At 66.6% G+C, this 24,951-nt stretch overlaps 3 protein-coding genes across 5 annotated transcripts; 2 read left to right on the top strand and 1 right to left on the bottom strand.

The window, feature by feature from the left end:
* The first annotated feature begins 1,955 nt into the window (after positions 1 to 1,955).
* SRMS (src-related kinase lacking C-terminal regulatory tyrosine and N-terminal myristylation sites) lies at positions 1,956 to 10,653 on the top strand. 2 transcript variants are annotated; one of them, XM_082746474.1, is made up of 8 exons: positions 1,956 to 2,645; positions 5,602 to 5,723; positions 6,161 to 6,324; positions 6,968 to 7,151; positions 7,260 to 7,418; positions 7,811 to 7,992; positions 8,081 to 8,237; positions 8,458 to 10,653. In XM_082746474.1, the coding sequence occupies exons 1-8, from the start codon at positions 2,284 to 2,286 to the stop codon at positions 8,649 to 8,651; spliced, it is 1,524 nt and encodes a 507-aa protein (XP_082602600.1). In that variant the 5' UTR covers positions 1,956 to 2,283; the 3' UTR covers positions 8,652 to 10,653. The 2 variants fall into 2 exon arrangements, with proteins under 2 accessions (XP_082602600.1, XP_082602601.1); XM_082746475.1 differs by having other exon boundaries at positions 8,104 to 8,237; positions 8,458 to 8,579.
* A 277-nt stretch (positions 10,654 to 10,930) lies between these two features.
* PTK6 (protein tyrosine kinase 6) lies at positions 10,931 to 17,763 on the top strand (the record flags this gene model as incomplete). The annotated part of the gene is given in 10 exon segments (XM_082743033.1): positions 10,931 to 11,090; positions 11,177 to 11,284; positions 11,499 to 11,654; positions 11,657 to 11,750; positions 13,506 to 13,749; positions 14,294 to 14,447; positions 14,929 to 15,033; positions 15,036 to 15,089; positions 16,067 to 16,264; positions 17,144 to 17,763. Coding segments are annotated over 10 exon segments (1,776 nt in total). The 3' UTR covers positions 17,647 to 17,763.
* A 1,358-nt stretch (positions 17,764 to 19,121) lies between these two features.
* Positions 19,122 to 20,515, bottom strand: PPDPF (pancreatic progenitor cell differentiation and proliferation factor). Of its 2 annotated transcripts, XM_082746543.1 has the most exons (5): positions 20,418 to 20,515; positions 19,996 to 20,076; positions 19,754 to 19,831; positions 19,564 to 19,660; positions 19,122 to 19,485 (listed from the first exon to the last, which is right to left on the bottom strand). In XM_082746543.1, the coding sequence occupies exons 2-5, from the start codon at positions 20,048 to 20,050 to the stop codon at positions 19,371 to 19,373; spliced, it is 345 nt and encodes a 114-aa protein (XP_082602669.1). In that variant the 5' UTR covers positions 20,051 to 20,076; positions 20,418 to 20,515; the 3' UTR covers positions 19,122 to 19,370. The 2 variants fall into 2 exon arrangements, with proteins under 2 accessions (XP_082602669.1, XP_082602670.1); XM_082746544.1 differs by lacking the exon at positions 20,418 to 20,515 and having other exon boundaries at positions 19,996 to 20,216.
* Between the last annotated feature and the right edge of the window lie 4,436 nt (positions 20,516 to 24,951).

Here is a 24,951-nt window from a genome sequence, read left to right as displayed (position 1 = left end):
ACGTCCCTGCTCTGACCTCAAGGAGAGTGCACAGAACCTCGTGTCTGTGGGATGGCACTGGGCGGGGGTGCGGGGGGCGGCTTTGCAGAACAACCCACTGCACTCCGGACCCCGATTCACTCTCTGGGCTTTGCTTGGGCTGACAGGAGGCCTGAGGACTGAGGAGGACCCTCCCTGCCTGCCTTGGGCACCAGGTGGGGTGTGTGGAGTCCTAGCAGCTGGGTCACTGTGGCTCTGAGGGCCTGGGAGTGTCCAGGAGGAATCCGTGCCCAGTGCTCTGAGTGCTTGACCAAGCACGGTCAGCACAAGCAGGACCCCCCACCTCATGACCTGAGAGGGCCTTCCTGCAGCCGAAGGGGCCAGAGGCTTGAAGTGTGGTTTTCCAGGGGAGGAGCCGCGTGGGTATACAGGAAGGGGCGTGTGGTGGGGTGAGGCAGACCAGTTCCCCGCTAGGCTGGTGGAGTAGAGGCTCCGGGGCCCTTGTAGACCCTTCCCTGTTTGGATTTGTAATTGGCCTGCATTCCTCTCAGTGACCGCCTTCCCCCAGGATGAGTCTCTGCTCCACAGAGCCTGCCCCTGGTGGGGGGGGGGCTGCCCCCTCCAGGCCATGGGAGCCCCAGATTGCTGCTCGGACGCCGGGGAGGGCCAGCTCTTGGCCACATCGCCACATTACAGCTCGCACACTGGACCAGCTGGCCATCTGGCCGTGAGCCCCAGGAAGCCCCCAGGGTGTTTCAGGGGGAGATGGTCTGCTGTGGCTCTGGGGGCAGGGAGTGGGGGTCCAGCTTCTCCTGGGTCAAACAGTCATCACCCCTGTTTGCTGGCCACCGAACACGCACATTCAGGGTTGATCCAGGGTGGGCCTGGGAAGGAGGCTCTCACAAAAGCGGATGGGCTCAGTGGCGCCACAGGTACTGAGGGGGCTGAGCTCGGGGGAGGCCAGCAGGGGCAGGAGCATGCAGGTGGCCTGGGGCTGGGAGCCCACCTCCCCCAGCCCCAGCCCCAGGGCCCCCAGAGTTTGCTCTCTCCGTCTGGCCAGGAAGCAGACGCTGACCCGCAGCAGGCAGAGCGCGCCTGCGCCTGGCCCCGTCCAGGGAGCTGAGTAAGAGGGGTGGCGCCGGCCCTCCCACGCTCCCCGCCACCCTTTTGTGCCACAGCAGCCCCACCCCCAGCCCTGAGGTGGGAGTCGGATGTCGAGCCTCCCCCAACCTAGCGCTGGCTGTGGGGCTGGGGAGGGGGGTCTCCTGGCCCACAGTAGCCCAGAAAGCATATGGCCCATCACCCGTGCAGCCCCTGTGGAGCCCTTCTGGGGCTCACGGAGCACCCGCCATCCCACGTTATCTTGTAACAACCAGTGCAGGAGCTTCCCTCCCTGCCCAGTCCCAGGCTGCCCCCAGCTGTCCCAGCCCCGCCTTTGCCGCAGGGTCTCCTGGCCCAGCCGGAAGGCTCTGCCCTACACAGGATTTTTCTATTGACAGATTTGACCAACATTTAAAGAACAGTCTCCCTCCCTCCTCCTCCCTCCTCCTCCCTCCTCCTCCCCCCTCCTTCCTAAAGGTCTTGTTTATGCGGCAGACAGACAGACAGACAGACAGAGAGAAGCAAGGGGAGGGAGAGGCAGGCTCGCAGGGAGCCGGAGGCGGGGCTCCATCCCAGCACCCTGGGATCACACCTGAGCCACCCAGGCGCCCCGAAATCAGGCCGTTTTCTACACCAGTCCAGCTCTCTTCTGGCCAAGCAGGGGCTCGTGCTGCACGGCGGCTGCCCTGTTCATGGAACCCCTTTTCTCTGAGGACAAGGGTGGGCACGTCGTTCACCTGCGCTGACCCCGATCCCCACCGCGACCCACTTGCGCTCCCACAGCCCCGCCCCGAAGCCCCGCCCCGAGGCCCCGAGGCCCCGCCCCCCGAGGCGCGTCCTGGGCCGCACCTGCCCCAGCCCCGAAGAGCGGCTCTGAGCGGTGGGGGACAAGACGCTGCAGAGGCCCAGCACAGGAGCGGCCGTCGTGTGGCGTTGGGGTGGGGGGCGGCTTGGAGGGCCACTTTGCGCCCCACCTGGTCTGAACCCCAGCCCAGGAGGCGGGCGGGGAGCGGGGTTGCGCGCGCCTTGTTGGAGGGTTCTCTGGAGTGACCTGTCCCCACTCTCTGCGCCACCAGGGACGCCAGCAGTGAGGCTCGGACCCTCGGCGGCCGTCGGCCCTTCTGGTTTCTGCGGGTCCGCTTTCCCGCCGCTGCGGCCCTGCCCCTGCGCGACCCTGGGCTCCGCTCCGGCCGCCCCGGGAGCATGGAGCCCTTCCTCAGGAGGCGGCTGACCTTCCTGTCCTTCTTCTGGGACAAGATCTGGCCGGTGGCCGCGCCGGACGACGGCGTCCCGGGGCTCCCCGACCCTGTGGCCAGCGCTGAACCAGAGCCCCCTGCCACAGAGCCCTGCAGCCCCCCGGCGCCCCCACAGCTCTTCAGGGCGCTCTATGACTTCACCGCGCGGTGCTCGGCAGAGCTGAGCGTCAGCCGCGGGGACAGGCTCTGCGCCCTCAGAGAGGACGGCGACTACATCTTTGCCCGCAGACTCTCCGGCCCGCCCAGTACTGGGCTGGTACCCATCACCCATCTGGCCAGGGCCACCCCGGAGACGCTCTCAGACCACCCGTGAGTATCACTTGCCCCTACAGTCAGGGAAAAGGGCGGGACGGAGTCCCAGGATGGCCTGTCCGGGGCCTCCTGCTTTCCTTCCCTCCTCCTCCTGGGGCCAGGACCCTCCAGGCCTTGCCACGCAGCGGCGGGCAAACACACAGGGGTGGGGGACAGACACCAGGGACTGTGTCCCAGCACGGCTAAGAGGGAGTGAGTCCAGCAGAGCAGTCAGGGCCTGTGGTGAGTCAGCTGGACAGCGTGTGTGCATCCGCCGGCTGGTCATGCAGCACGGCGGGCCCTCGGGGGCATGGTCCAGGGAGCCCGGGGCTCCTGATGAGGACATAAGAGAGGCTGTCCAGACGCTGTGAGGGAGGAGGGGGTGACCAATGGGTGCAGGGGCTGATGTGCTGAGTCCGAGGGGAGGGCTTGTCTGCCCCCTCCCTGGTCTGCGTTCACCCGGATCTCGCCCTGCTGCACCGGCCCGCAGGAAGGTATGGGGCACACGTGGCCTGGCCTTGGGAATTGCTCCCAAATAGGCCTGTTTCGAGAGATGCAGGTAGGGGGAGCTCAGCCATTCCCCCCAACATGCCCAAAGGCCCCAGGGCCTGGGCAGTCCACAGGCTGGGCTGGCTGGCGGAAATTGGCTGTTCGCTCACCCACTCTGCAATTACGGAGGGAGGCAGAGAGTAGAGGCTCTCCCACGGGGCCTGGGAGGAGATGACCTCTCAGCCCAGGCTCAGGGTCTGCAGGACAGGGTGGCCTCCCGGCACGGCTGTGAGCCGTCTCCGCCTGGGCCCTGTCCCTGGAGACAGAGCCCCTCAGCTCTCCCACAGCCTCCTGGGGGGGTTGCACGTGGCATGGGAATGCCCGAGTCCCAGGAAGGCCCCTTCTGAGGGGACTCCGGCCCCTAGCCCCTGGCCCAGCCTGCTGGCAGGGGTGGGAGGGACCAGGCAGCCATTCTGATAGGGAGGGGCCCAGAGCCCTCTGTGGGTGCGGGTGGAGGACAGATCCCATGAGCTGCTCTGGAGGGAGGGTCGAAACGGGGTGGTGCCGGGAGGAAGTGCTAATGACTGTTTGCCTGGGCCGGGGATGAAAGGGCTGGCCACACTGGCGGTGTCATTAGCCCTAGACACCTGGCCATCTGTCCTCAGGGCCAGACCGGCCGGGCAGGGGGAGGACCATCCACCCTGCTAGTGAGGCTTCCCCAGTGTCATCCTGGCCGCTGCCCCACCCCAGGGAGAGACTCCCCAGAACATCCTGGCCCTGGGCTCTGGGGGAGGGCTGAGGGCGCGGGCACTTCTGGACCTCTGTGCGCCTGCAGCCCTGCTGTCCTGCGAAGGGCCTCGGTGGCCCTGCCCCTGGGAGCTCTGCTGGCTGCTGGGCGTCAGAGGGCAGCGCCTGGCTGCAGGGGCCCTTGGCGGATGGAGCCCCGGGGCCTTAGGGAGCTGTACCTCTTGCTCCTAATCAGTGTGTCTTGAAACGAGTTCGTCAGCTTTCCACAAGCCTGCTGCCCAACCAGGTCTGGTCTTGGGGACCCGTGACCTGTGTCCGTGACCCTGTGTGCTCTGCTCTGCTTGCCGGTCTTCCCTTCTGGTGTTGCGGGGTCTCTGCCTGTCTGCCGTTGCCTCGCTCTTCAGTCTCCAGCTCTACCCTCTGGGCAGCCCCTCAGCCCAGCCCCAGGGTTGGCTCTGGCCACGTTGGTTCCCAGCCCCTCCCTGCAGCTCTTCATGGGGCGCGCGGGCCTCTTTGTGAGGAGCAGGTGCGTCTCGGCCCCCTCCTGCCAGTCCGCGGCCTCCCCCCAGGCTCCGGCAGCCCCATCCACCCAGCCCTGTCTTTTCAGGGCCTCCCCTCTGTGCTGACTCACTCTGAGTCATGCTTTAGGTCCTCTGGAGTAAGTGCTGGTCCGGCAGCCGAGGGGTCAGAGCGAGCCCGCCGGCCCTCCGAGCCCGGGGTTTCCCCCACTTTGGAAGTGACAAGGGCCATGCGCACAGGGCTGTTCCCCGAGTGGTTGAGGCTCTCCCTTAGGGAACAGGCCTCCTGCCCCAGGGTCCCGAGAATCTGCAGGGAGCAGGAGGTTCCAGGCTGGGAAGCCGTCTCAGGCGTGGGGTTCCCCTCCCTGGATCTTGGGAAGCAGACACAGGAGATGGCCTGGGGCCAGGAGCTGTCCCGCTCTCCTGCTAAGAACATGGAGCCTGGGGAGATGCCTGTGGAGTGACTTGGGTGGCCACAGCCCAGGCGGGTGTCAGCCGGGGCCCAGCAGGCTCTCCCCTGTCCTTGTCCGTGTGCAGTTGTGTGGGCTCCTGGACTCGGGGAACTCCCTCAGACTGTGGAGCCCCTGGGAGCCCCTGCTGCCCGTGTGCTCAGAGAGGGAGCATGTCTCTGCAGATGTGAGGGCCAGGGGTTCGGGCTGTCCTGCGCCAGGCAGGGCCCCTTCGCGGCAGACATGAGATGCTCTGAGCCTCCTCCAGCCTCCCCAGAGTCCCTGCCCAGCCTGGCACAGCTGCCTCCCCCAGGGCCTTCCTGGCCAAGCTTCTGTCGGCCCCACGGTCCAGCTCTCTGCAGGCTAGGGTAGCCCAGGCTTCCGGTGGAAACCCCCTCCAGTAGGGGCTCAGCAGTCTTGAGCTTGGCAGGTCAGCCCCTGGCTGGGGTTGGGTCCTTCTGGGAGCAGGGTTAACGGGCACTCCGGGGCTGAGGTGTGTGGACGGATGGTTACACCTGACTCAGGTCACCGTCGGTGGCAGTGGAAGCTCTGTGTTAGCCCAGGAGGGCCTCCTGATGGATCCAGAGGTGGAGGCACCGAGGGCTAGGGCAGGTGCAGACCGGGGGCCAGGACCCCTGCCCTGGGCTCTGGGAGCCCCTGGTTCCTGAGCGACAGGGGCGTCGGGCTCGGCCATCGGGGCCTCTGAGCATCGTGGGGGCAGGGGTCCGTCGGGCCAGGCCCGGTGGTGACCGCCGCACCCGTCCTTGGCAGCTGGTACTTCAGCAGCATGAGCCGCGCCCGCGCCCAGCAGCTGCTCCTGTCCCCGGCCAGCGCCCCGGGCGCCTTCCTTGTCCGGCCCAGCGAGAGCAGCCGTGGGGACTATTCGCTCTCAGGTACCGGACGGCTGCTCGCGCCTCTGCCCCCACGGTGACCTCAGGGTCAGTGCTCCCCAGGCTGTGCCGGCCCCACGACAGGCCTGGGCACCTCGCGTCCTTCCCCGGCCAGTCTGCCCACTGCAGGCTCACGCACAGGCCCCCTCCCCTTCCCTCCCCTGCCCATGCCCCGGCGGGGCTCTCTCCTCACTCCCCGTCCCCATCACGTCCGCTCACTCTTTGACTCATCCACGCGCTGAGTGTCCCCGAGTGCCCGCCCTGCACCCCCTCACTGCCCCCCGGCTTGCAGCTGCCCGCACTCCCACTTTCCTGTGAGACGCCGAGGCCTGACCTGAGCCCGGCCCAGGGAAGGTTGTGCTGCTTATCCGGCCAGGGAGCTGGGAGGGTCTGGGGCAGGCTGCCGCCGAGACGCGGCCCTCACCTGTGTCCACTCCCAGTCCGGGCGCAGGCCAAAGTCCACCACTACCGCATCTCCACGGCGGCCGGCGGTCTCTACCTGCAGAAGGGCCGGCTCTTCCCCAGCCTGGAGGAGCTGCTCGCCTACTACAAGGCCAACTGGAAGCTGACCCAGAGCCCGCTGCTGCAGCCCCGTGTGCCCCAGGTGGGCCAGGCCCCGGCAGCACCTCCCGCCCAACTGGCCAGCACACGTCCAGGGCTGTGAGCCAGGCAGCAGGTCCAGGCCGGTCTCTGAGCATGGCTGGGGGGTCCGAAAAGGCCTGAGGGCATTGGGAGCCCCGGCCGCACCTCCACACTCTGGCCAGGGCCCTGTCTGGGGTTGGGTTTGCCCTCAATGGTGCAGCATCTCCACCTCCGGGGACTTCCGGGGCTGGGGTGTGACGGGACCTGGAGGGTCCCCCAGTCCCAGACCCAGCTCTGCAGGGGGGCCATGAGGGCGGGGACAAGCTTGGGGAGGCGTCCGGGAGGGGGCTCGCAGCAGCCGCAGGCCCCAGGCAGAAGCCGTAGGAGAGGACGCTCGCTGGGCCGTGTGCCCTGGCTTGGGCAGCGGCACCCCGGCTCTCAGGGCCCAGCCGTCCTGCCGGGGGCCAGGCAGCAATCCGGCTGCTCCGGTTGCTAATGGTAGCCTGGCCGGGGCCGGAATGACTATGCGTGGGTGGCTGTCCACCCCCAGCAAAGGTGCCACTTAGGGCCGGGCTTCAGGAGGTCCACACCTGGCTGCCCCGGCCTTGGCCAGGCAGAGGGGCTGGAGGCCTGGCGCTCTGGGAGACACCGCCCCCCTTCTCCAGGGAGCAGCAGGCAGAGGCCCGGAGCGCCCCCCGTCCCCTCAGAGGCCCCCGCAGCAGGACGAGTGGGAGCGGCCTCGCTCCGAGTTCGCCCTGAGGAGGAAGCTGGGTGAAGGCTGCTTCGGGGAGGTGTGGGAAGGCCTGTGGCTTGGCTCCACTCCAGTGGCAGTCAAGGTCATCAAGTCAGGTGGGTGAGGCCTGCTGGCCCCTGCCCGCCCTGCCCTCGGGCCCCTGGAGCACCGGGGCAGCCACAGGGTGGTGTGGGTGGGTCCCGGAGCCGTGCCCTCTCCCGCAGCCTACATGAAGCTCGCGGACCTCAGCCAGGAGATCCAGACCCTCAAGAGCCTGAGGCACGAGCGTCTCATCCAGCTGCATGCTGTGTGCTCGGCCGGCCGGCCCGTCTACATCGTCACAGAGCTTATGCGCAAGGGCAGCCTGCAGGCCTTCCTGGGCAGTGAGTGGCTGCTCCCCCCACGCCCCCGCTGGTGACTGTGCGGGGGGCCCAGGCTTCCATGCACCACCGTGACCCTTCGAGGCTGCTCTGGGCTTGACTGTCCGAGGCTCAGAGGGGTGTGGTGGGCTCTGGCCTGTGGGTTCAGGCCCCGGGGCGCAGTCAGAGCCTTGTGCTCCGGGTGGAGCCGAGAGCAGTGGGCTCGGGTGCATCGGTGTCCCCATCCTCATTCCTGTGCCCCTCCCCGGCTCTGGTCTCTCTGGGGGTCCAGGAGCAGTCACTGCACAGCATGGCCGCCTCCGCCACGTGGCCTGGGCTGGGGGTGAGGACACTGAGGCATGGGGGGAGGTGACAGTGCAGACCCTGCCCCCCTGACCGTCCACCTTGCCCCACAGGCCCCGAGGGACGGGCCCTGGGCCTGCCTCTCCTGCTGAGCTTTGCCTGCCAGGTGGCCGAGGGCATGAGCTACCTGGAGGGGCGACGCATTGTACACCGTGACCTGGCGGCTAGGAACGTGCTCGTTGGTGACGACCTGTCATGCAAGGTGGCTGACTTTGGCCTGGCCCGGCTGCTGAAGGTCGGTTCGGGCTGGGGCCCCCAACCCCGCCGTGGCTCAGAGGGGAGGGAGCCGCTCAGCCCACCCGCCCTGGTCTCCCCACACCCAGGACGACATCTACTCCCCAAGCAGCAGCTCCAAGATCCCCGTCAAGTGGACGGCACCCGAGGCGGCCAACTATCGCATCTACTCTCAGAAGTCGGACGTCTGGTCCTTCGGAGTTCTGCTCTATGAGGTTTTCACCTACGGCCAGTGTCCCTATGAAGGTGGGCTGCAAGGAAGCCTGGGGGAGGAGGCAAGGCCTCAACAAGGCCTGTGTAATCTGAGGGAGGAGGCACCTGGGGAGTCCCCGGTTCCAGAAGGGGCACCACACCTCCAGGCCACCTGCTGGGCCAGGTCAGGCCAGGAACTAGGGGGAGGTGAGCACTGTGACCCTGCGCAGTGGCAAGGCAGCCCTGCCCAGCCCCTCTTGTGGCCCCTCCACAGGACTGAGCAACCACGAGACCCTGCAGCAGGTCATGCGAGGGTACCGGCTGCCACGCCCGGCGCCCTGCCCGGCCGAGGTCTACGCGCTCATGCTGGAGTGCTGGAAGGGCAGCCCTGAGGAGCGGCCGGCTTTCGCTGCGCTGCAGGAGAAGCTGAGTGCCGCCCACAGGCGCCTCGCCCCTGCCCACACGTGACCGGGGACGCCGGACACTGGGGCTGGGGCCACGCCTCCCTGCCTGGCGTGTCCCCCCAGGACAATGATGGCCGTCAACACATCCAGGGGCGCTGGCGTCCTGGAGCGGCCTCTGGCTGCGGTCCTCACACCCTGACAGACGCATGGACTGGCACACGTGTGTGGGGGAGATGTCCCCTCAGACGGGAGGGCTGGTGTCCTCTGCTCCACGGGACCTGGTGTCCCTGGTGAGGGGAGGTCTCAGCACAGCAGTCGGGGTGGCGCCTGAATGTTGTCCGGCCGTGGAGATTTGCTGGACAGAGAAGACCTGAGCCTGGGCCACGGCCCCCTGCCCACCCCTGCTGCCCTGGGCAGCCCGACTCCTCCTGGGGCCAACAGCCAGAGGCTCCCCAGTTTTTGGCAAAGTTCCCCCATGGCCGAGGCTGGGCTCCCAGGCCGAGGCGGCACGGGGCCGACACGGCACAGGCTGGGCAAACCTGCTGGCTGCATGCAGACCCGAGTGCTCGGAAAACGGGCGGCGACGGACTCACCTGCATCGTGCATGGGCCTCAGCACCCAGACCCGGAACAGCAGCTGCAGCGGATGGGGAGGTCTACCAGCTGGTCCCTGGAAGCAGAGCTGGCCCCCATGTAGCCCAGGGCCCCGCCCCAGGGGACTCTGATACCCCAGGGAGCAGGACCCCTGTGGGACCAAGCGGCCCACTCTATCTGCCTGGGGCTGGGATTGAAATTGGGGGAGCCTGGGTCAGGCCACGGGCGGGGCAGGCTGCATGGTCATTCCTGGGGCTGAGAGACTCGAGGTCCTTCTCTGGGGGTGGGGCAAAGGTCAGGGGTTCTGGGTCCCGGGTGCTGGCCCGGGGTCAGACGGGGGTGGAGCTGGATCCCATGGTGTTGGGTCAACACACCTGCTCCTGCTCGGGCTGATTTCAAGCCACCGTTGGCATCATGAACGAGGAGCCGGGTGGGACACGCCTGTCCTCACTCACCAGCCAGCTCCAGTCACCACGAGAGGGACCCGAGGGGCATGGGGACCAGGCAGCTGTGGTGTGTGTTGAGGGTCCTCATCCCCCACCGTCCTGTGACCCCCTGCTGGCAGCTGTGCCCCCTGAAGGCTTGTGGGACGGAAGGGCAGAGGCAAGCCAAGCTTCTTGTCCCCTGGAGGGAATAGGCCTCTATGCACCGTTTAGGGGCAGCTCTGCACCGTGAAGCCCATTAGCCCCACGGACACCGGCCCTGCCCAGGGGCTGGCGCAGTGGGAGCTGGGACCCCGCGGTGGGCACAGAGGCTGTGCAGGGCTGGAGTGGTGGGGGGCTTCCGGGAGGAGAAGGGGAGGGTGCCGAGATCACCACGGGTGAGGGCGACGCAGAGGGAGGAGGTGGGCACCAGCCCCTTGAGGCCAGACCAGCCTGGGTCGGGCTGAGCCTCGGGTGTCAGCGTGGGCGGGGCTGGTGGGAGCAGGAGGGTTTGACCGGCAGCCTGGACCAAACCCTCCTGCCCTGGGAGCGCTGAGGGGCCCCCGGCGAGGCATGGAGCTGGACGTTCCTCCCCCCCCACCACCCGGACACAGCAGCAGGCGAGTGTGACGCGGGCCTGAGGGAAGGGGTGTGCCGGGCTCGGGACCAGTGGCGGTCCGTGGTGCACTCCTGACTTGTCGGTCAGCCACATGTCCAACAGGTATGGTGCCTGGGCCTCCAGGAGGGGCGGGGGACTTTGTGTCCCAATACTTTCTGTCCCGCTTCCCTGTGTTGCCCTGGCAGAGCCCTGGACGTCTGCCCGGAGAGACACACCAAGGTCCTGGGCATGAGCTCACGACCGGGTCTGAGGGCGGGGGTGGCCGGAGCGCGCTGCCCAGCAGTGAGGGCCGGACGCGCCGCCCAGGCGCCGCGGAGCCCCCGCCTCTGCCTGCCCCGTGCTTTGCTCCCTGGTCCCTTGCTCACGCCCGTGGGCAATGAAAGCGGCACCAGGATGACCGCACGCTTGCTCTAATACACATTCCTCTCGATCTCAAAATGGAGCGAGTGGTGCTTATGTCAGGCTTAGTACAGGACCCCCCGGTCATCGTCCTCCGGGAGCTCCCGTCCGTCATGAGCCGGAGTCCCCACAGCCCCTCAGACGGGCGGCCAGGACCGAAGGCGCTCACCCTGAGCCCTCTCTGTGCCCCGTCCCCATCTCGCCGCAGGGCTCTTTCTGCTCTGCTGTGGCCCCTGCTGCCCCCCAGCCCCCAGCCCCCGTGTGGGCTCCCTGCCTGCCCTTTACCGCCCCCTGGAAGCCAACATCTAGGATGGGTGTGGCCACCCTGGCTCCCCTCAGTGGCTGGTGGTCTCAACCGTGGCTGAGCCTCCAGGGGACCGAGGGGGAGGCAGCAGCCCCCTGGGCCTCCAGCCACGACCCTGTGAGCTCGCTGGCCCTCCGTCGCGCGCCGTCCCAGAGGCTCCGGAGTGGTGGGCAGGGGTGACTTACCCACAGGCCTCCATCCCCACCTCGGTTCCACTCCTCCCTGAGTCCCCACCGCTACGGTGGACCCCAGGAGGGCCCTGTCTGCCGGGTTACTCCGTTGTCTCCTCCCCCACGTGGCGGGCCCACATCCTGGAGCAGGCGGGCAGGAGCAGTTCCCAGGTGGCCCTGGCCTCAGCAGGTCGGAGGGTCGGGGGGAGCCCTGGGAGTTGGGGCAGCCCAGGGAGGGAGCCCTGGCAGGTGCAGCTGTGGCTGGCCTGGCAGGGCCTCTCCTCACCAGACGTGGCCGGGCTCCTCAGCGTGGTGGGGACCGCCTGTCAGGGTCCGCCCACCGGCCCATGGCTCCCAGCCACAAGGGGTGCTGTGGGCGGCTCAGGAACCGGCTGTGAGGCCAGGAGGCCAGGAGGCCGGTCCTGCCGTGGTGTCCTGGGGCCAGGCTCCCCTGGGCCCCCAGCATGTGGGCCTCTGGGACTTCGAGGCCCCGAGGGATGAGGAACGGACCTTCCGGGTGGGGCATCTGTTCCACGTGGCCGGGAAGGAGGAGGAGCGGTGGCGGCCGCGCCGCTGGATGCCGAGGGCAGGCCGCTGACCGAGGGCTGCATGCCCCACAACTACCTGGCTGAGAAGGAGACGGTAGAGTCTGAGCTGTGAGTGTCCCCGTGGCCTTTGTGGGTCCCCTCAAGGTGACCCCCGGCTCCCTGCAGCCCCTCAAGAGCTCAGGGCAGGGCAGCCCTCCAGATGGAGCTTTGTGCCATTGCGGCGGGGCGCTGGGGAGGGGCGGGGCGCTGGGCCGGCCTCCAGGAGGCCAGTGAGGACAGGGGGCCCATGACCCCACCTCCCCGTGCCCCCTGGCTGGGGCTGGACCCCACCATCCTGGTCCCCTGAGAGCTGACTGGGCTCCAGCAGGATGACAGGATATGGAGCTGAAGAGGCATGTGGCCCCCGCCCTGGGCTCCGCCACAGTCACTTTGTGATGACCCAGAGGGGAAGGAAGGGCCCCCAGGGGGCTTCTGGGTGGCCGACAGGGAGGGGGTCTGTGTGGGAGGCCCAGGCAGGGACTGGGCCTTTTGGGGAGCAAAGCATCACTCACCTTCCAAACAGCCGAAACCAGATGCATGACCTAGTTAGAGGAAGCAGGAGGGTCATTGCGACACGCCCGTGTTGGCGTGGGCTGCAGCCTGTCCCATCCCTGCAAGGACGCGCCTGGAGGCTCGGAGCACAGAGGGCAGCCTGGGGTGAGCCTGTGCGCAGCCGCCTGAGCTCTGGGCCAGGAGGGTCCGGCAGGACCTCCGCTGCCCACCTGCGCCCCTGTGAACCCAAGCTCTGGAGGAGTAACGTGGCAAATGCGTGTGCGGAGACCAGCGGTGCCGTCACAGGCAGCATGGTTTCAGAAGGCGGGGTCTGGGACAGGGAACATGCGGAGCATGGCTGGGGCAAAGGCCCTGAGGTCCTGAGAACCTAGTGCTTTTGAAAAGCAGGAAGGAGGCAGGGTGCTTGCAGGAATGAGCAAATGAGATTCAAGATACGCTAAGTTGGCCAGGGAGGGGCGTGACCCTCATGGGGCCCCAGGGAGGGTGAGGGGTTCCTGTGGCAGCAGTGCCTGAGGGAGTAGGGACCAAGGGCAGAGCAGCCGGCAGCCCCACCCTGCTGTCCAGGCTTATCTGAGCCGTGGCACTGGTGTGTGGGAGCACGGGTGGGCACGTGCGTAAGTGTGCACGTGTAGAGCCTTGCCACTCAGACGCCGAACCCCAGTTCCTAAGGTTCTAGGGCAGAGTGTCTGTGGCCTGGGTCACAGGACAAGGTGGTCCCACTCATGGCATGGGAGGTGTGTTTCTGGGACAGGAGTGGCTCTGACCCTACACTCGGGGAACATGCTGGGCAGGGTGGTGGCTGGCACCTGCACCCCTCCTGGGTCACTGAGACCTTTCCTGGTGTCCACACTGGCCACTTGGGACATTTGGGGTCTCTGATGGGCAATGAAGTGGCCTCTGGCCAGGGACGTATGAGAGGGGAGCTGTGGGTCAGGGTTGGGGGCATGGGGAGGTGGCCGGTCAGGTGAGGGGGGCTGGGGTTCAGGGTGGGAAGGGAGAGTGGACGTGGGTCAGAGGGCATGGGCTGAAGGTCAGCGCAGGCTTAGGACTGGCCCCACCCCCAGGTGGTTCTTTGGGCCCATCTCCCGCTTGGAAGTGCAGCATTGCCTGCAGGCTGAGGGCAGCGGGTGGCGGCCTCCCTGGTCAGGGTCGGCCAGAAGCCGGGCGCCGACTACTCTCTCCTGCGCCTTTTCCCGTCTGTGGCTCCTGCACTTGAGCTCCTGGCCCGTGGCCCGCCCCCACCCAGGCCTTCCCTCCAGGGGGTGGCTTGTCCCTGGGTCCCGCTTTCCTGGGAACTGTGCCTCGGGGCAGGACATGCCTCGGGGCAGGATGGCTGGCTCCGGAGCAGCTGTCTGAGCACCCCAGCCCAGGCGCTTCCCCCCTCACCCCTGCAGTGAGGGACAGGCAGGCCATGAGGCATTACAGGGTCTGGCGTCACACCGGCCTGCTGCACCTCAGTGAGGCCGCGTCCTACCCCAGCCTGGCTGAGCTCCTGGGGCACCACAAAGGCCGGAGCCTGTCCCATGGGCTGCCGCTGACTGTGCCCTGCTGGAAGGGAGAGCTGCCCGCCGCACCCCCCCTTGCTCCCCAGCGTGCTCCCGCTCCTCCCCGTCACATAGGGTAGGTGTGGGTCCCGGGGTGCTCGCTGGCTCAAGGGGCCTCGGGGAGACCCGGCTGCAGGGACTCCCGCTGTCCTGACGCTGCAGTCCTACAGATGCGGGCGTGGGAGCAGGTGGCCTGGGCTGGGACCGGCCTTCCTCAGGGGCTGTGCTCGCGCCTGCGACAGGGAAGGGTCTGCTATGCTCCTGCCTGGTCCTGTGTCCCTCTGGCCTGGAGGTCTGTGTGTGCGGACATCACAGCATCAACAATGCTGCACAGAGGCTCGTCCCTGCGGGGGCGGTGAGGGCGTCTGCAGGACATGGCAGAGGGCGGCCAGGGTGGGGTGGCCTCTGGAAAGCCCGGCCGCGTGCTGGACCCTGGGACCTCAGCAAGAGGTTTCCTGCATCAGAGGAGAGAGCAGAGGCCGCCTGTCGTGGGGTCAGAGTGGGGGAATTCCTGAAGGGTGGGCTGGGTGTCCCGCACCCCACCTGTCTCTGGAGCCCGAGCCCGAGCCCCCGCGGCACTGGGCAGACTGGCAGAGACCGCACGAGGAGTTCAGGCTCTGCAGGAAGCTGGGCTCTGGGTACTTCGGGGACGTCTTCGAAGGGATTTGGAAGGACCGGGTCCGAGTGGCCATTAAGGTGATTGCTCAAGGTGAGTGGGCCCCCTCCAGGGACCCAGCAGGCCCTCCTGGCCTTGCTCAGGGGGTGGGGTCCCGCGTGCTACATGCCCGCCTGGGGTGCACCGTGTGTGGCGTCTACAACAGCTTCCCGCGGCATTTTCCTTTCAATGCCTAGGTTTTCACCTAATGAATTTATTTAAAAACGGAATTTTAAATTCTTAAGGTAAATGAAAAACCAGTAAAAGAAATAGACCACTAGAAATTTGAAGATTCATCTCAAATCTCCTTTAAACCCATCAGGGGTCTGGACCCCCCCTTCAGAAATCAGGGGCTCATGGGGACACACTTGGGGGTGCTCTGCCTCGCATCGGGCTTGGGCAGGTGTCACACTCATGGTGTCCAGTGTGTGATGAGAGCATTGGTGGTCCCAGCGTCCCCTTCCCGTGACCCCCAGCGGGGGGTATGGGGGACTGGGCCTGGGACTGCACCCACTGAGGCTGCCTGACCCCGCAGACAACCTCCTGCACCAGCACACCTTCCAGGCGGAGATCCAGGCCACAAAGAAGCTTCAGCACAAGCACATCCTGGTGCTGTGTGCTGCGTCATTCGTGGGGGACCCCATTACATCGTCCCAGAGCTCTTGGCCAAGGGGAGCCTGCTGGAGCTGCTGCGGGGTGAGCCGGCCTGCTGGGCCGCACTTGGGGCTCCTTTCCCGGGATCCAAGGGACCCATGCTTTTGGAGGGCGTGGGAAAGTTGCACAAAGGGGGAAAAACCCACATTGCCCCGTACCAGGCACAGGCTACCAGGGAGCTCTGGTGCCTTTGTCCACAGGCCCTGCTTGAGAAAGGATTTAAAGTATCTTGTGAAAACGCACCACCGATTCGTTGTAGGAACTGGAGAAAACACAGAGAAGTACAAGTAAGACAAGAACAGCCCTAGTTCCTTCAGCCACAGGTCCCTGAGGCCTGCCCCGCCACAGCTTCCTGGAAGGCGCTGGCCCTTCCCACCATGTTCGGATGTGTGTGAGCACTTACACACCCGTGCACACCCCTCCTACACACGCTCTGCACACACATGGGGGATCTCATGGACTCACAGACCCTGGTCACAGGACCTGTTCGTTTACCTCCCAAACCAGATGTGACCACTGCAGTCAGCGGGGGTTCTACGTGTTGGAGCGGCCCTGGGGCGGGAAGCGTGGGCTGCACAAAGCGTGGACCCGGTTGATTTTTACCCGGTAATGTTTGGAACGCGGAACGGAATGTTTCTCACGGAAAGTCTGACCACTGCCGCTGGGTCCCCGCCATCAGATGTCCTTCAGGACAGCACGCCCGCTGGCCCACGACCATGTCCACAAGCGATGCCCGTTTCGCGAGTTACCTGGTGTAGAACCGCTCTGAGGTTTTCGGCTCTGAGACAATGCTTCGAGGAGCTCCTATGGCCTTAGTGCAGGTTCCCAGAAAGGAAACAGGGCCTGGGGCCGAGGGAGTGTGCTGCCTGCACTCAGGCTCTAACCCTAACCGTCTCCTGGAAGGGTGGGGACGGGTCCCCTAGTCCAGTGTGACATCAGGCAGCTGCCTTCTGGCCCAGCCTGGCGCCTGAGCCCGGTGGCACGCAGAGTTCCTCTGACCCTGCTCCCCTGCCCCGCAGACTCCGAGAAGTCCCTGCCCGTCTCAGAGGTGGTGGATATTGCCTCTCAGGTGGCCGAGGGCATGTGCTACCTGCAGTCACAGAACTACGTCCACCGGGACCTGGCCACCAGGAACATCCTTGTGGGCGCCCACAACATCTGCAAAGTGGGGGACTTTGGGGTAGCCAGGTTCATCCAGGTAGGGCCCAGGGTGGGAGGTGGGGATGCAGGGTGACGTCTGTGCCTGGAGCTGGGGTGTCCAGGGCTTGCCTGCCTTCAGCCTCGGGGAGGCCAGAGGGCGAGGTACAAGGCTCCGGGGCCAAGCTGTGCCCCAGTGGGGAGTGGAGGCTTCCGGAGGGCTCCAAGGCTGGAAGGGAGGCGTCCGCCCTCGCAGGGGCTGCAGGATGAAAGGGAGGCTGCACATGGGCAGGGGCGGCTGGGGAGGTGGGTGTGCCTGTGCTCACGGATTTGGGCGGCTTGCCTCACCCGTGTGACGGGGGCAGCGGAGCTCAGGGGAGACATCCCCCCCACCCCGCTCCGCACACAGAAGACCGGAGTGACAGAATGTCCTGAGCGCTCTGTCTCCATCAGACCCTCCAGGTAGGCCCCTACTCCTTCCACGCGGTTAGACCCAAGTCCCCGTGTGCACACTTCAGTGTCTCAGTCACAGTCACGTTTTTGACACTTAATGGGTATCTTACAGTCATCACACGCCCCCTCAGAGCTGTTTCCAAGTTCTTGAAAGCCCCGAAGTCACCAGCTCGCTCCTGGAGCAGACGAGGGTCCCACGGGCTCGACGGCTTCACTGGCTGTTCCTGGTGCCCTCTGCTCAGGGGCCCTGAGAGCAGGCCTCTGGGGCCCTTTGCTCCCTGGCTGTCCTGATGCTGCAGTTCCTTCCTCATCGTGAGCTGGTTGCTTCTAGAGAGGCAATTCCCTCAGCACTCGGCGGCAGCTGGGAAGGCAGGCTGAGCGTGATTCCCCCGGGGCTGTCCAAGTGTGTCAGGGGAGCTGGGGGCAGCTGTGTGAAGCAGCTAGCATGCCCCCGGGGCCACCATGGCAGTCACAGACCGAGCAAGTGCTCATATGGGCACACTGATGTCCGGTCCTTCGGGAGTCTCCGCTAGGAGACTTTCAGTCGGGGTCTGATACCCTATCCAGGTACTGGGACCCCGACAGCATCTGCGACGGCGGACAGGGCGGGAGGGTGCCATCACCTGACTTGGCACCTGCACAGCCGGCCTCCCAGGGGTGGCACTCCGGGGGCATCCGTGTGCAGGGGGGCAGCAGGCAGGAGCTCAGCCCAGGGCTTCCTGGGAGGGGCAGAGAGCAGCGTGGTGTCCCGTGGCGAGGAGAGGCTCGCTGGGCACCGGCTTCCAGCCCCTGCAGCCCCTCTGGCCGTCCCGCCACAGGCACGTCCAGCCATGAGGCCTTCCAGAGGGTAGAGTCGGGCTACCGCATGCCCTGCCCCCTGGAGTGCCCGGCCACCGCCGCACACAAACTAATGCTCTCATGCTGGCACAGGGACCCCGAGCACCGGCCCTGCTTCCAAGCTGTGCGGGAGAAGCTCTCCAGTGTCAGCACGTACGAGGACCCGCTCTGAGGGGGACAGCCTCCCTGCCAGCGCCGCAGAAGGCCACCAGGCCAGGTCCCGTGAAGACGGGCCTAGTACCGTCCTGGACCTCCCATCGGGAGGACAGGCCCACTGAAGGTGCCGGCAGTTCCACCGTCTCCTGGGGCAGGGGAAGCCTGCCCTCTGCAGCCGGGGAGCGGAGGCTGCCCGTCCTCCTGTCTGCTCCTGGGACACCAGCTCCTGCCAAGTGCCAGGGCCCGCCAGGGTCAACTCCAACTCGAACTCTCCAGAAGCCTGACGACCCTCCTTTCTAAAGGGAGTGGTGCTGTTGCTGGTCCTGGACTAAAGCCCCCCTGCTCAGTCCGGACCTCCGCAGGTGGTGCGTGGGAGGGATCTGGGCTTTGGCTAGGCTCACCCTATGCCACCCGGCCCGTGCCCATCTCCTGACTTGGGGGAAACACGGACTTCCCGGCACTCTGTGAAGATGGGCTGTTTGCTGGTGGGGCACTGCTGTCTCCTGCCTGCGGCCATGGCTACCAGCAGCTGCCCACACGAGCTCTGAGGGACTCATCGGGACACCGGGGTGGCTGGCGACTGCTCTGGCTCGACTCTGGGGCACCTCTCCGTACTCTGGGTCCATCTGGAGAGGTGGGAAGGTGGACTTCCCCCACCCATCCTCCTGCCTGGACACAACAGGGGCAGACAGGACGGTGGCTGCAGCCCCAGGGCCCACGAGTTCCGCTGATGCCTTGGCCTGGACCTGCACAGCTGTTTACAGCACACCCCGGGACAGACCGGCAGGAGGGGAGCCGGGCTCCCCTGACCTCACACTAAGCCCTTCTCCTAACCACCAGACCTGCGCCAAGCCCTGCTGGCCACTAAGCGAGTGTGGACACTGTCAGCCCACCAAGCAAGCCTGCCCAAGGAGATGGGTGGAGGATGGCCCAACCACAGCCTCCCCAGATCCCTGGTTGGTCTGTCCAGAGCTGGGTTACCTGTGGCGAGATGGTCCCTCTGGAATGCCCCCACACCCCTTACCACTCGGTGTTAATTTCTGGTCCGTGTGTCGGGGGGGGGGGGGGCGTCCTGACCAGAATGTGTCCTACAACGGACTGGAAGAGGCAGAACCGTTCTAGGAAGGCACCTGGAGATAGCATGGCCCAGTGGGCTGCTCCACACCAGCTGGGGCGGCCCTGGTCCTATTCCCTTACTGCCCTCCTCGAGTCAAGGGCGGGGGCATGAGGTCCCTCGTGCTGGGGGCTCCTGAACCCAGTGGCAGGGGCCAAGTCTGAGGACCGGAACCTCAGCGGCTGCCCTGGAGGCTTCTCCTCTGCACCCGGAACTGCCTGTGCCCCCAGGCTCTGGGGGGGCCCTCCCCGTCCACACTCCGCACTTGCCAAAGCATCTTGCCCGTGTGAACCTGGGCCAGACCAACTTCCCGCCCTGCCGAGAACTGAGGTGGGGAAGGGCTCCCAGGGCCCGCAGCTCACACACACCGTCAGGGCTACTGGCTGCTTGGGAGTTTATTTTCCACTTGGTGCGAGGCACAGGGTTCCAGGGCGTGTGGAAGGTTCGCATGTGGCTTGGACAGTGAAGAGTGGGACTCTGTCAACTTGCTTTTTGGTGTTTGGCTATTTTGATGGAGAACCACCCGACTGCGTCTGCCTGCAGCAGCCGGCCTGGTCTATGGGAAGGGGGGAGCGGGAGGAGGGGCTCTGATGAGCGCAGCCCCTCCCCCAGCCCGGCCTCGGCCCTCAGGACGGCGGCCCCACGTTGGCTTTGCCAGGCCGGCCACCAGGCTGCTTCCTCACGGCTTCCAGAGCTGGGTCGCTGGTGATGGTGCCGCTGGAGGCCTGGGGAGGTTCCGAGCTGGGGGAGAGCTTGTGGTCAGAGGTGACTTCCACCTGCCCTCATCTCCCGTGCTGGCCCCCGGGACCGTGTTCTCACCGTTCTGGGGACTCCAACACTGTAGCCATGAACGGGACGGTGGACTTCCCGAAGAAGAAGCTTGCCCACCAGTGGCCCGGGTCGGCCTTGGGGAGACCTGAGAGGAACAGAGTGGAGTCGTGGTGCTGCTGTCCACTGCTGGTGGGGTCCCGGGAGATGGTGCCGCCAGGCGGAGTGGACCTGCACTCACCGGGGGGGTGAGGGATGGCTTCCCCAGCGCACTCCGCACTTCCGCAGGAGCTGTTACTGGACGTGGAGCCCAGGCGGCCTGGAGAAGAGAGGCCCCGGTCAGCTCCGCAGGGCACCGCGACCCCTGCCCTGTCCACCAAGCGCCGGCCAGGCTGGCCGCACCCAGGCAGAGCCACAGGTCCCTCGCAGCCCTCCCCGCTCCCAGAGGAGGCCTGTAAGGCAGAGGACGAGGGGCTTACTCACGCCGGTAGTAGTCGTGGGTGGCCACGAGCGAGCCGCTGGAGGGGATGGCCGCCATGCCGGCGCCTGTGGGCTGCGGGAAACCTGCGCACGCAGGGGTCGGGGCGCCCCTCCCGTCACCCGCCGCCGCTCGGGAAGGGCGTTCCCCCCTCGGGCCGACCCGCCCCCATCCGGACGCCGGGGTCAGGGCCGCGGGCCAGACGGACCCGCGGGGGCGGTTCCCGGAGCGCCAGCCCCGGCGGCGGCGCGGGTCCCGGGCGGCGCCAACCGGCCCGCTCCGGCCGCAACAAAGGCGCGACCGCCCCCGCCCCGCGCCCCCGGCCGTCCGGCCGTCCGTCCGCCCGTCGGTGGGTCCGGCCAGCCGCGGCCGCCCCCCCGCCCCCTCGGGCCGCACGACCCCACCCGCGCGCCGCCGGGGGCCTCACCTCGGCGGCGACCCCTCGCGGGTCTCGGCGCGCGACCACAGGTGGCGGGGACGGGGACACTAGGCCGCGGAGCCCATTTGCAGAAGAGACCGCCGAGGGCCGCTCCGCGACCGAAGCGCGCGGAGTGCGCACGCGCGGACGCGCCGGCTGGGATCGCGGCGCCGCGCTCGCGTCACGGAGGGCGGGGGCACCCCCGGCTCCGGCCAGGCCCCGCCCCCGCCCGGCCAGGCCCCGCCCCGGTCCCCGCCCACAGCTTGGTCAGGCCCTGCCCCCATCCCGGCCCCGCCCAGCCCCTGCAAGACCGCACCCCCCCCCCACCCTCGCGGCTTCCCGCCTCCCGCCTCCCGCCTCCGCGAGGCCGGGTCTCGGACCCTCGGACCGCTCTCCTCCGCCGGCCCTGGTGGGGGCCTGCCCCACGGCATCAGTCCAAGCTGGGGCAGCCTGGCCTGGGATTGGGGTGATTAAATGACCTTCCTACCAGGTCCTGGAGCAGGGCTTATCCTGGCCCCTCTCCTGCCCTAAAGGAGGCCTCTCCTGTCCCAGAACGAGGCACCTTCGCCTCTCCGGGACTGCAGTGGTCCACCCGGTCTCAACCTCTCCAGCCCTTTGGAGGCTGTGGGGGCGCTGGACCCTGGCCCGGTAGGTCCAGCCTCTGCAGTGTCCCCCTGCTCTGCCTCCTCGCTTGGGGATGCAGCCTGTCCCTCTCTCATCCAGGACAGACTGGGGACTCCGGTCGGTGGGCCCCAGCAGCGTACCCTCGCCCCAGCCGTGGGCACTGGGCTGCAGCCAGAAGGTCCTGTGTGCGTGTGTGGAGCCCTGCTACCCTTCCGGGCTTCAAAGCAGGTGTCCCTCCCCACAGTTGGGGGGGGGGGGACTCCGGCCTCCAGCTTCAGCCTCCCGGTACCCAGCCCCCGGCCAGGCCCAGGCTGCAAGAGAGGGCAGGAGCGGGAGGGCAGCAGGGGCACAGAGGGAGGCTTATTTGAACGGGCGGTGGTCAAGAGCCGCCCCCTATTCCGGGCAACCCTGAAGCGTGTGGGGCCTTGCCACCCTTCTCCCAGAAGGCCCTGGTTGGGGGTGGGGGGGTCTCTTCCCTGACTGGGCGGGTTTGAGGAAGTCTGCAGGGCCTTCTGGGAGAAGGCCTTTTCCAGCGGGCCCTTCCCGTCTTCAACCCCCCTCAAGGACCCCTCCCGGACTCCTGGCCCCACTCCAACTTCTCACTCAGCAGAAGGGACGTCAAGGCCTTGGGAGGGGAGGGCCTGGCGGTCCCTGGATAGGACCCTTCATAGGGCTGGGTGAGGGTTGGGACTGTAGACTTCCCGACCGGGACTTGGCTTGGGCCGCAGTGTGGTCTGGGGCCCCCGAAGGGGAGCTCGGTCTCCGCCTCCTTCATCTCTTCCCGGTGGGCCAGTCCATTGCAGGGGTTCTCACCAGGGTCGGGGGGGGGTCTCACACACGAGGGGGACACCCTGACTGGGCAGGACGGCCACAGGTACCTGCCAGCTGGCTCACATCCTGCCGCTTCCCCAAAGCCTGCTTCACGCCCAGGGACCTTCCCTCTCAGTGACTCTCAGCACCTCTGGGGGGGTTTCCTGGCCCCTTCAGGGGGCTAATTCGGGATCATGAACGAGGGGTGACTTTAGTGCAAATCGAATTTAATTCTTGAGGGACATCTGCCATCCCTGCCTCACCCTTGCACTCACCCAACCTAGAGTCTGGTAGTGGGTCAAGGGCACCAAAGCCACACCGTGGTGTTCCTGGCTCTCGGGGGCCATGCCAGGACGCAGCCATCTCTGCTCATGGCCCCTGGAGCCGCCCACTGGGTGACAGCAGCCTCCCTCCTCTGGTCTCAGCTCTGGAGCCAGTCCCTGACCACATGCTAGCCTGAAGTGGCCGGAAGAGTCCCCCCCCCCCCCCCAGCCAGCATACACCCAGCGGGCTTGCCTGGTGCCTGTGTCTCTCCTGACTCAGCTTCCCCTGAGAAGCAGGACTGTGTGCTGGCAGCCTCTGGGCCCCATCCCCGAGCGAGGGGCAGCTCCCAGTGGGCTTAAATCGTGATGGGATTTGGTGTCTGGGTTCACAAAACTGTGGGGGAAACTGAGGCCAACAGCCCCTGCCTTCACTGTCCAGTAAGGAGCAGAGAGTCAGGCAGGGATGCTGGAGAGGGGGTGACAGAGTGAGATGTGGGTGGGGAGGGGCTCTCCTGCCGCCGGGAGGACGGTGCGGGCCCTGACTCAGGCCCTGCAGGTTGTGCCACTCGGTCCGTGGGTTTGTTAAGCCATGGCTCAGATGGACAGCCAGGAGCCCCTGGCAGCAGAAGGGCCGGTCCAGAGGGCAGGGCCCCCACTTGGGGAGACGAGACAGCAGGGGTCCGAGGCAGGTGGAGATGAGGGAAGGACCAGCAGGGAAGCCAGTAGCGCCTGGGACGCGTGCGCGCAGTGGCAGGGCCTGAGCCTGGAGAGGTAGCCGGGCCTGCTGGGGCCGCTGAGGTCACTTAGAAGGCAGATGGGTCAGTGCCGCTGACCCCAGAAGGGAGGAACGTTCTGGTAAGAACCAGGCTTGTTGAAACCCTGGGATCCTGGTGGTTCAGTTGGTTAAGCAACTGCCTTTGGCTCAGGTCACGATCCTGGAGTCCCAGGATCGAGTCCCATGGCGGGCTCCCTGCTCAGCGGGGGGTCTGCTTCTCCCTTTGACCCTCCCCCTCTCACGCTCTTTCTCTCTAATAAATAAATAAATAACAAATAAAAGTGAGTGAATAAATAAATAAAATCTTAAAAAAAGAAAAAAGTAAGAACCAGGCTTGTTCCTCTCTGAAGGACCCTCAGCCGTGGGGCTCTGCCTCTTCCCTAGACTCCCTTGTCCCCACGGTCCCTGGCTGAGTGTGTGGGTGCCTTGTGGTGTGTCTTCCCCGTGCCTCCTACAGGACGGTGGTTTCCGGGCCCAAAGCTTGAAAGGTCAGCTTGAGGGCCACCAGGGCCTTGGACAGCTCACAGGGCCGGGAAGGGGACTTGGGCTTGCGGCCAGGTCACAGTCTCTGAGGCAGTGGGGTGCCCGCTCTGAATCCGGGCAAGGTGGTTACAAGGGGCATGGCTTGGGGGTGGGGGCTCAGTGGGGGCTGATGTCGTCCCTGGGGGCCTGGGTGGGTCAAAGAATGCTCCCGGGAGGGGGGGAAAGCAGTAGTGGGAGCAGGACAGCTGGGACTTGGGGGCTGCCGTAGGAAGGGGCCAGCTGCGGGCTGCCAGGGCTTCTGAGGCAAGGGGCTGGGGGCTGGAGGCCGATCTGGCCTTGCTGTTGGGCTTCCTGGCTGGGACGTATCTCTCTGTTCATCCGGAGCTGATGGGAAGCCCACCATGTGCCAGGCAGTGCAAGGCCTGTGTACGTAGAGGTGGGCAGGTGGGCAGCCGGGCTACCCCCAGCTCAGTCTCCGGAGGTGGAGAAGGTGCTGTGGCAGCCCTGGGGCTGGGAGATACAGGGGCCCTGGCCCCCAGATCCCTGGCACGCTGGGCTCTAGGTGTGTGGGGGAGGGGGTTGGACCTCTGTCCTGCCTCCAGGTAGGGAGCAGTGGGCGAGATGTCCCAGTGACTCCCCACAGCGGGCACACCAGGCAGAGCCCCCACTGCTTGCAGCCCCCGTGGTCTCAAAGCTCCTCCTTGCGCTGGGCTCACCAGCAGAGCTTGGTCCCCGGGAGAGCCCTGATGCCGCAGTATCTGTCCCCCAGGGGACCCAGGCCCCAGAGTTCCTCGGGCCAGTCGTAGGCCTGGGCCCCTGGGCGTGGAGGGTTCAGGGAGAAGTGTGGAGGGGCCTGGCGGTTGGGGTCCTGACACCCTCCTCCGGAGCCCCATCCTGGCAGAAGCTTCGGAGGCTCACAGCAGAGATCCGGAGGAATCCACGGGCCGGGCCTCTGTCGTCTGGGGCTGTGACTTCCTGAGGTTTTCTCCCTCTTCCACATTTGAGAACCTGTCCTACAACCACGTGGAGGCAATCGGTTTGGTGCTCTGCGGGGGGCGGGTTCACACTGGCGCTCTCCCTCCCGCCTGCCAGGCCCTTCCTCAGCATGCTCAGGCCACAGGACACACTCCCCCAACCCAGCCCCATCCCCGCCTCCAGCTGGATGCAGACACGTGCCAGCTGTGGCACTAAGCCGAAGGTCCCCTGCGGTAGGCCATTTCTGGCAGCCTGGGCAGGCAAGGCACCTGGCCTCAGCCTGGCTGTGGTCTTCTCCCATCTGGGGCTCCTCGTGGGGAAGTAACCCAGGCCAGGGTCTCGGGCCAGGGTCTCAGGAGCAGGCACTGGGACGGAGACTGAAACGCACAGTGTGTGTTTTTGGGAGGGAGCTGGGGGTGGGCGGTGGGGCCCCTGGGGAGCCTTGGAGCAAGAGGGCACCCCAGGGGAGACCTCTCAGGCTCAGCTGGGAGGGCCTTTGGCTCCTGTCACTCAGAGCCAGAGCAGTTCCCCAAGGGAGGGGGTCCGGGGTAAGGCTGCTCTGTGGGCTGTGAGGGCTGTGGGCCGGCCACCCCCGGCCAGGCGAGCCCTTCCT

This window comes from Mustela nivalis (genome assembly GCF_964662115.1).
Source record: "Mustela nivalis genome assembly, chromosome: 8".
Lineage (NCBI taxonomy): Eukaryota > Metazoa > Chordata > Mammalia > Carnivora > Mustelidae > Mustela > Mustela nivalis.
The sequence above is the reverse complement of the archived record's forward strand: the minus strand, read 5'-3'. Positions and strand labels throughout refer to the sequence as shown.